This window comes from Acanthaster planci, linkage group LG15 (assembly GCF_054643075.1).
Source record: "Acanthaster planci isolate LZ-2023a linkage group LG15, COTS_SCS, whole genome shotgun sequence".
Classification (NCBI taxonomy): Eukaryota; Metazoa; Echinodermata; class Asteroidea; order Valvatida; family Acanthasteridae; genus Acanthaster; species Acanthaster planci.
In genome coordinates this window covers 1,280,698-1,290,618 of record NC_141791.1, presented here as the reverse complement: position 1 = coordinate 1,290,618, position 9,921 = coordinate 1,280,698, and the positions used below count along the sequence as shown (strand labels likewise).

The following is a 9,921-nucleotide window of genomic DNA, read 5'->3' as shown; positions in this document are numbered from 1 at the left end:
TGGTTCTGAATTCGTGGCTCTATGTGTTCAATGAAATTATGCGTGGGCTCTTTGGGAAAAAGTATGCTGCGTGATTTCAAAGGTTCAAAGCGTGATTCATGCTTAAGCCGTTGGCGCACCTACTTTTTTCAGAGTGGTTGTCAAGGTTTGTTTTACTCGTCGGTTGGGGAGGAAACACGCCAACAATACATACAAGTATTAACAAGTACTCGAAACACCTCCAACAAATAACTGCTCACCAAAGTGTGTCAACAGTTCAGGCCAAATCAACTGCGAAACGGGCCCGTGAAGTAAGATGTTCACCGTAAATCGTGACAGGAGCTGTATTTCGACTTCTTCAGAGCTAGATTCATGCAAGATTATACATGGATGCATCGAAAAGTTAAGAAGAGCTTTCTCCATTTTTGACTCGGTTCAAACAAGCTTTTCTCTCTGCGTGTTTTGGACATGAATCAGTCGTTTTCTTTCCCCAAGTATGCAAGGCGAGATAGGAGACGATCAACGGCCATTTTCATGAAGGGGATGTAAGTACACAAATCCTAGTACCCAAAGTTTGATCATAGAATTGCCCCTGGCAACCGACGCTAAATAAAAATCAGGAAATAATGCAAATCTACTCGGCATCTAGGCAAATGTGTATTTTAAAGTTTCGTTTACGTTTAACAAACAAAATAGTGAGCCGATGTTGTCTTTTTTTCAATAAAGTGTGGTTCAGGGTATAGGCCTAGTCCACTCAGCGTGTGCAATAATTTATAAGAACACGATTCCATGCAGCTGTGGTTACTGCACATAAACATTTTCATCGCCTCGATGTAGGCCGAAAAGAAAAAGTGGGTTAAATTGTTCTCTTTTTTTCCAGTGTCGACAGAGTCTGGTTGTTTCAAAATATGAAATAAGCAACTGCAATTTCTCAACCTCGACTTAGGGCCTATACAAATTCTTGTACATGTAATTTTTTTCGGGGAAATGGCATTTTGTTTTGACTTCTACGCGCTATCTACAAACCATGTATTCAAGACGCAGTGCGTCATTTTTCGGCGCGCAAGTAAAACTGTTAAACGGGCAAGGTTACCATGGCCACACTGGCAAGATGATTCTGTTTCAAAGTACTGAACAGTAATTAATCAACTGCTTTAACTGAATATTTTGTACTTTTGTACTTTGTATCTGTACTTCACCTTCGTTTTGTCATCGAGTCTTGTCAATAAAAACAGAGGTAAGTTGGAAGAGTAGGTATTTATGCTACTCTCAACTTTAAAAATGTTTGTTTCGATTTCGAATAGCACTTAATCCCACAGATACATATGCCGTCTTGGGTAGCAACGCCAAACGCGGGCAGAAAGAAGTATTGCCCTGTCATGCTTTAAAACCCGTTCAGGTACAGACTTACTCAGTGAGTAAACACTATCATTTAGTGTAATTGCCAGCGTCTGGGGGCATAGTAGGTTCCCTCTTTTCTGATGGGTCTCAGGTTCGACTCTTGTCAATTTACGTCATTGGTGAACAATTATTGCCGAACTTCTAAAGTCGTTGCTGTTATCCTGTCGAGGGGAATTACTCATCTGTAAACTTATTTAACTTGAGCAGGATATATCTGTCGATCAGTGCAGGATTCCATGAAATGTTTAACTTTCTAAACATGGCGTCGAAAAAGCACTTCAATCCAAGAGACATTTACCCAAGTATGTAAATTTAAAGAGGATACAAAGGAAAGTAGAGCTTATGTATACATGGTGACTGAGCTGCAAATGTAATCCTTCAGTTTGCGCATACTCATGCAGTGTCTGACGATTTCTTGCATTGTAGTGAGGATATGATTTAGTTTATCTGTTTGTCAGAAATGTTTACACTTGCGAAGTAACTCTCTTGCTTGTGATTATATCTGCACACACTGGCAAACGCTTCCTTTGTAGAGCTTTCGTTAACAAACACTGACATTACTTTTGAACTGACGTTGTGGCTGTTCGGACAAAGGAAATTTGCCTGTGTGGCGTCAAAGAAAAACAGGTTGCTCATTTGAAATAGAGACAATTGGAGGTGACTGCACAGAAACGTAAACTGCAAAGATCTTCTGCTCATTTGATACTTATTTGAGCTGAAAAACACGGGGTGATAGTCACTGGACGAGAAAGTATCAACACCACTCGTAAAAATGGATAAATCACAGCAAAAGTTAATCAGCATGGTTAGTTTGATAGTCAGAAGTCCAGAAATACGAAGGTTTCGCACGTAAGTACCTTTTCTGATAGCTCATTAATTTTGAAAAGGGTTTTCCGTCTCCCACTTTTCTATTTACCGAAATGATTATGTTAAGTTAAATAATGCCACACTTACTGATGTTATTCACACCTCGTTTCCAAACGGTTGAAAAATTTATAACAATTAAGAAAATCATAAAGATACGATGGTTGTTGTGATGTACCGTTGCTTTGAATGAAACCAGGGTCATTTTTACGAGTCAAACATCGTTTTGAAGAGCCACTTATACCATAATTATTGTTCACGCATGATCAGGAGAGAAACAAAACTTTCAGTGCAAAGGTTGAGTCGGCTCTTACCTGGTTGTCAAGCATGCAGTGTCGTATTTTACGTACTGCCCACAATAAATACGGCCACAAGGATCACCATTCGTGTCAACATGTGGCGATATGGTGATAAAATTCGATATGCATTGATAAGGGCAAACTACCCCTCATTTACATTGGGTATAAAGATTTCAAGGAGTAAACGAGACTGGCTTGCTGTGTGGACTAGTGAACTGCACAGGCTGCACACGGACATATACTCATAAAGTTTATCAGCTCTCACGAAATGAAATTGCTATCTGAGGATAAAACCTACATAACATTGTATTTTGTTGTTGAAACTATACGGAAAGCCAGTTCCTGACTGTTTTCAACAATACCAGTGTATGGGGATTTTCATATCCTTTTTAGACAAAGTACCGGTAGCGCATGTAGGGGAGTGAGTTTACACCTTGTATTCCCCAACTTTGTTCAATCGATCCTACAAAACACACTCGAAAGCAAACATCTTGCAGGAATTGGACAGAAACCCATTAACCAGATTTATTACACGGCCGTTGTTGTGGCAACGAGGTTATGCCGCCTGTTTTGAAACTGACCTCTGTCGCCCAGTTTGCGCTCTCGGACGGAAAACACACAACCTGTACCGTGTGTCAAGATAACAGACTGCTGTGGGAGTCGGAGTACAAGACCAAACTGTCCAGGAAAAGAACACAGGTGTTGTGTTGTTGTCAAACAAAGGGAGACATATTTCTGCGTAGTCACCTTTTGTGTCGGGGTAAAAGTTGTCGCGGATGGAGAAGTTGTCAAGTTCTAGCGCTGAGTCAAAATGGCGGAAACTGCGGGCCCTGAACAAGTAAGTTTCGTTCTAAGAGCATGTGTCTGCTATTGTCATTGGTGCATGAGATATATAATTTGTATTTAAGCTTTACACGTTGTGTTTTTGATAAGAGTGAAGAAAATGGACGCGTGCACTAGGTAACTCGCTTGCGCCTTTGTGAAAGGACAAACTGTCAATGAACAAAATGGACCAATGTTGTCAAAGTATTTGTGTTTGAGTATTTTCTACACCGAAGTTCGCGCTGTGTTGCTCTCCACTCCAACCGTGAAAGTACACATTGAATTCCAGTGTCAACGACCCTAACACGTCACGGTGGAATGTTATTGTTAGGTTTAATTTGTAACATGGTTCTCGAGCCGAACAGACCACTACAGCGACCAAAGTGCTTGGTCTTGCATGTAAACTACAAGTTAGAAGTTGCTGGCAGAAATCAGCCTAGCGCCCATTTCTTGTGGTGGTGTATTCCAGTTTGTCGTTCCTTGTTTAGTGAAATAACTTTCAATCCGATACACATACGGAGTGATAATTTAGTTAATTAAAGCGTTGAATGTGCTGTTCAGAAGTCGATGCAACCTGGATGTATTAAGGGTCGGGAGTAAACTTTTCACAGGCCTGTCTGTACATTATATGATTTTGTCAGTTGGTTGAGGTGGGCGCAAAATAATGTTCTTGATCGAAACTTATCACGGAAACAGTTAACTGCTGGAATGGATGGAATGTCTACAATTGGAAAATGTTGCAGACACCAAGCCTGGGCTATGATGTATAGATAGGCTTAGTTACACTCTCTGCAAGTATCCAATTCAACAATTGGTCAAAAGGCCAAAAGCAATTACATTTGCTGCATCTGTTAAGCTTATTTTTTACTGGAAAACTGAGATGTAATCTCAGCTTTAAGGTCACACGTTTAAGTTTTAAAAGTTTAATCAGATTTACTGGGAAATGTAATACATACAGTAGTTGTCCTATAGATTGCTGTTGTGATGCCAAAGGTCAAACAGGGATACATGTATTCTGTGGTTGAATGTATACAGCTCTGACCATGTTAAGAGTTCGAATCGGTCAGCAGGTTTGAAAGAATTACTAACTTTGACCAGCTCTTGTAAACTTCGATCCTTTCTTTGGAACCATTGCGTACTTGAACTTCTGCGCGACACAACTCGTTATGTTCTTAACCTTCGTTTACATGGTTGGATGTCCTTTCATAATTTTCTCAAAGAATACCTGGTCGGTGAAAGAATCCACGTCATTTATCGCTCACAAGTATTTGTTTAACTTATACACCTGCGATTCAAAATCTACATAGGCTTAGAGGTCATGTTTACCACCGGAAAATTGACTAAAAGAAATTATTTTATTGATATACAATACGGAATATTTTGTTATAAATACAGTTGTGCTGACAAATGTAATCACAGTAAAGTCCTTTACCCCGTAATAGAGAACTTAAATTAATTACTTTACATGAGTATTTAAAATAGGATTTTAAAACAATTTTCATTACCTTCGTTAATGAAACACACTTCCATGGGGGAATATTTTAAACTTAATCTTAAAAATTATAAAAAAATCATATACTGAACAAGAGAAGTGCAGTTTATAATTTCGTTGATAAGAGCAAGGGAAGTGATTTCCAAAGGCTTTAATCATCTTACACGCGCACGGAAATTATTCTCTTTGTCTGCTTACAATTACTAATTCGTCACCAGGGTGTACGTTATTAAAAATTGTGTGAATGTGCTATCATTTGCAGCTGAAGCAGATGTACAAATGTGGAAACCCCTGTCACTGCACTTTGCAATTCAGAATCAAACGACTGAGCCATTCAAACAACACATCACTCGTTACCTAAGCTTACCGGCTGCAAAAACTGCTGGACTGTTAGGAGAAAACCTTCAATTTCGGCCTATCGAGCACCGAGGATGCGGAGACTCAGTGGACTCGAGACGAACTGTCTCATCTCACAGGATTGAACATTTTATTATTTTGTGTCCACTTTTTCGGGAAATTCGCAAACTACACCAATTATCAGCAACTTTTGAGACTTCAAATGTTGGTTTCCAATAAGTGAAAGATTTCTGACGGCTATTTAATAAAACTACGAAGAGAGATGTGTGAGCCGAAAAATGTCTAGAACTTCCGTGGCATTGGTTTAGACTTGTCTTCATTGACCATTTAGTCAGAGTAGCTTCGATTTATAAAAAAAAATCTTCTCCCGTCACCATGGAGAAAACCACCATCCTTCCAATCAGAAAAGCCGACTGGACCTTCTATTTTGAGGTCAAACCGCGGAATGAGGCAACTCCGAACTCACACCCCATTCTCTTGAGATTGGTTAAGAAGGAACGAAGACACACCCGAAATTCGCACTCGGCGATGGCAGCGGGCGGGAGGGCAGACATACCAAGGGTAGTTGTTCATCGCACGGCGTCCTCGTCGAGCAATGGACGCTTTGGCCGGAACTCGCGCCACAAAACTGACCTGTAAGTTGTCAAGGTTTAACATCAACAAATTTATACCAGCAGCTTAATGTACATTCTGTTGATTGAAAGGTAACGTTCACTGCAAGGATTGCAGGTGTTTTGCTCATAAACCTGCTGTATTGCGTTTTGCTGTTTACTTGCAGGTATACGAACTGTATGTATGAGTTGAAGGAAATTACTGATACTTCAGCACTGGGACCTAATAGATTTGTTTGGCCACTTATATCTGAAATATAACTATTCTAGCGAGCTCTTCGCCATTCAGTGATGATTTCTTCCTTGATTTTGTTCTGGTAATGATTTGTCATGCGGTGTTGCATAACAAGTATCTAGGAAGGCCTTGCAAGAAATCCTGTCTCGCAGAATATTCTGCGAGAGGTTAAGTTGGCAAAAAAATGGACCATGGAATACAAGTCATTCACCCTAATACATGTAAGTGTCCACAGGTGGTCGTGAAGTACGATCGCTTGGCCTCACGAGTTCCATGTACACCGGCTGCTGGCGTTCCCTTCTGGTGTCAGGCTGGGCCTGTGCTCGGTACCGAGTGTAACCCTCCGAGTCCTCGTAGGTAGGCGGTTGGTCCCCGTTTCGTGGTAGGATTTCTTGGTAGAGGGGAAACGCTTGGGCGCTAGGCTGAGGTGAGGCACTAGTCGAGGCGTTATTTCCGTTGGAGACACTTATGTTTCTGTTGGCTGTGAGGCGCGGGGCATATGGATAGAGGTACGAGGTTGAAGACGGAGGTCTAGTGATCCCAGGCAGTGTTGTGCTGGCGTCTTCGTATGTGGGATTGTTGACGCCTAAAATTGTGATCAAAACATTTTTACCGCTGTATAAAACCTGCAGTCAGTACAAGACGTGACAATTAACCCAAATTCCCAAATCATATCGGTGCAGGAACCGTAGAGCTATATTAAATTACAAATTAATATGTATATTTCTATAAATCTATATGTACCTCCAAGGGGGAACACAATTTAACATCCATTAGTTTTTGAGACGTGGTAAACAATTCAGGTTAAAAGCAGTTATTAAGGTCTTTGATAGATGCTTGATGTTACAATAGAGTGACAACATGCTCTCACCTTTAAGTCCATCGGCTGAAGACGTGATTGGTGCCGTTGATGAATTTGTGTTTGTTCTTGCTATGGGCCTTGAAAAAACGAAAACGAGGGAATGAAATTACTGAACGGCTAATGTGACCTGTCACCCAAAAAATGAGCCGAAAGTCGGAATTTAGAAAAATTGAGATATTGGTATAATTGAATTCAGCAGAAAGAGAGCTTTCCTGTGGTATGCACATGGAACACTTTGGGTAAAAGTATAAGGTGACAATGTGACATTATTTTGGCAGCTTTATGTTAATTGTTTTCCACATTGTTTCAACATTTCTTGCCAGGCACGAATTATGCTATCATCAAAGTTGCTGAGAAAATGTTATTTGTAAATATCTGATCCTGCAAAAAATGTTGAAAGTTCATGTAAATAGATAGGTTAATCTTCCCAAATATGACAAAACCCTAAAATTGACCTCCACTCGAAAATTTCACTTTGAGCCCTCGAAAATTACCCTACCTTACGCTAAGGTAGTCATGCCGGTTCAAAATGTGACAAGAACTTACATTTAAAAAATTCTGTCATTTTTATGCCGACATGAATGGTACCACTGGTGTTAAGTTTTCCTTAAGAATAAAAGCGCCACGTTTCATTACAGAGCGCCCTCGTTCAACAGGACACGCTGGAGCCTCTAGCATGTTTGTGGTTTTTGATGTTCTTAAAACGTCAGCACAATTAATTGATATATCATTCATTCTCTTGTCGCTAGGAGAAGTTGAACTAGAACTCGGATCTTACGATCTGTTATTGGTTCTTCTTCTGATAGCAATAATGATCAACGCAAGCACAATGACAACCAGTACGAGAAGAATACATCCACCGACAGCTAGACCCGTGAATAAACCGTGGTTAAATGATGCCTTGTTTGCTGGCAGCACATCGTCCACTGGTTTCTGTGTAGACCTACAGAGAAAATAACAGAAAACTTCTAACAAAGCAAAGCCAAAGACATTCGGGCTATACCCGTGTTCTCGTGAATTATGGCATAAATTTCAACTGCCTTCTTTCGTTGATGTAGTCTGAGAAAAACAGAATTTTAAGGTTTGGTGTGATTTGCACACTTTTGAACTTCATTTTCAAACCTACGATGATGATAGAGCTGCTCTGTAGGATCTTACTTGTTATGCTTGACGATCGTTATTTCACATGAGCACATCGGCTCGACATCAGCACGGGCGCAGGAGTTGGTGCATTGGAACAGCCTCGCCCTATCAAGCAAAATAAAGATCTTCTTATGATGTGGCAAGGTTTTTGATCGTTAGTCTCCTCGGTTGTTGGTTGATCGGTTAGTCAGCTAATTCTCTGGCTAAATGGTTAGGTGTTTGGGGTTTGCTCCAGTAGCCTTGGATGTGCCTGAGCGAGTCAGTAGCCACCAACCTCGAAACGGCGCGGTTCTACGGTTGGGGGCCTAGGGGGGCTTTTGGGCCCCTCCCAAAGTGTCTACCCCCCAAAAATGCCACAATTAAAATTATATAATTATAAAAGGGTGGAAAATATTGGATTCGTAGTGACGAGAGTTAAAGGTGACGTCATGTGCGAAGGGTCTTGCCCAAAATGCTCCAGAACCGTGCCTGTGTGGTTGCTGTGGGATTTGATTGATGGCTGTCAGTATTCGTGAATGAATTAGTATGTTTTAAGACGAGGGATCGACTTTGCTTGTTTGTTTGTTCTTCACCTGTTTCCTGATTGACAGAGGCGGTAGGTGTCCAAGTCTTCCCGGGAGCACGTGCATCCTTGCTCGGCGCAGTAAGCGCATTCCACCCTGCCCCCGCATATCGCGTGACATTCAGGCTCGTCTTGCAGGAAAAACTGAGCTGTCAAATCCAGCATGTTAATAAGTTAAACAAATTTTTCCTATAAAGTACAATTAAAGAAATAAACTTTCGCAACTTGTCACAATGTTAAAGAGTACACACAGGTTGTTACATTACTGTGTACTGAAGTTCTACAGTAGGCCTAGAACTTGTAACAAAATTAGACAGGAATCCTGTTTCTGTTTAATCTAACCTGCCATGGTGATATTGCAGAGACCAACCATCAAATCGCAGGAACAGAACACCATTACAGAAGCCGATTCTGCCACCGCCATGTCCCCACCATACCTTGAGAAGCCAAATATAAGTAATATTTTTTTTTCATAAAAGCTTAATGGCACTTCATGATCACCTTCTATTCAGAATTCTGCTCATACTTAGGCCGGCTGCATCCGAATCTCTTGTCTAGAGGTAGGTCTAGGTCCTCGTTCCATTGTAAATGCTTGGAGACGCGTAGACAATAGACCTAGCCGTAGCTCTGGAGACCCGTGTTGGACACGGCCTTAGTAGTTTGGTTCTTTGGTCAGGAGACTTTTAGCCTTTTTGATATGTGGTTGTTAGGAGTCATTTACCCTCTCCATACCTTCTCCATTTGGACACGACGTCGTGTTCCGCCTTGCACGGTTCGAAGTATCCCACGGCTGCCACAATAATAATCCATGTCATTGCCGTACGCGTTGAGGCCATGGCATTGGAGGTCAGTGAAAGCCGGGTCTTTGTCAGATTCTGATCAACGAAACCTACTCCTCAGACGTAACTCGTGCACGTCTAATTGAAGTCAACAATGCAGAAACCATACACAGAGGAATTTTTTAAATTCCTAAGATCGAGAGTCGGTCTATGGTACACACCAGAGCTTAATTTCACAGAATTAAGGATTATAATCGACGCATTTTTCTTTTTGTATTGTTAGCAGTCGGGGTTTCTGTTTATTGTTAGTGTTGAGGATTCGTAAATCCTGTGTATAGATTTCTTGATGGATTTTCTGTAAGCGATCAATGGAGCTGTCCTTGAGTACACCTGTCACAGTATTGTTTACTGATGTCAGAAACACAACCCAGCCTGTAATGTATGTATGTATGTATGTATGTATGTATTCAACACTTGTGTGATGTTTCTATGGTCAGTTTCCCACACTTTGAGAT

At 41.0% G+C, this 9,921-nt stretch overlaps 2 protein-coding genes across 5 annotated transcripts in view; one reads left to right on the top strand and one right to left on the bottom strand.

Annotated features, from left to right (window-relative positions):
• The first annotated feature begins 332 nt into the window (after positions 1 to 332).
• adgb (androglobin) overlaps positions 333 to 9,921 on the top strand; it is a 67,230-nt gene continuing 57,641 nt past the window's right edge. The window contains exon 1 of one of the 3 annotated variants that reach the window (XM_087146323.1): positions 333 to 524. In XM_087146323.1, the coding sequence (XP_087002449.1) occupies positions 448 to 524 (77 nt within the window). In that variant the 5' untranslated portion in view covers positions 333 to 447. Of the gene's footprint in view, positions 525 to 2,137; positions 2,230 to 3,257; positions 3,382 to 9,921 lie in introns of those variants that run through there. The other 2 variants (XM_087146324.1, XM_087146327.1) reach the window with 2 other exon arrangements.
• Positions 3,469 to 9,716, bottom strand: LOC110974372 (uncharacterized). Of its 2 annotated transcripts, XM_022225958.2 has the most exons (8): positions 9,360 to 9,715; positions 8,970 to 9,064; positions 8,638 to 8,776; positions 8,081 to 8,170; positions 7,701 to 7,865; positions 6,932 to 6,999; positions 6,272 to 6,646; positions 3,473 to 5,847 (listed from the first exon to the last, which is right to left on the bottom strand). In XM_022225958.2, exons 1-7 carry the CDS (start codon positions 9,461 to 9,463, stop codon positions 6,273 to 6,275), a joined length of 1,035 nt encoding a protein of 344 aa, XP_022081650.2. In that variant the 5' UTR covers positions 9,464 to 9,715; the 3' UTR covers positions 3,473 to 5,847; position 6,272. The 2 variants fall into 2 exon arrangements, with proteins under 2 accessions (XP_022081649.2, XP_022081650.2); XM_022225957.2 differs by having other exon boundaries at positions 3,469 to 6,646; positions 9,360 to 9,716.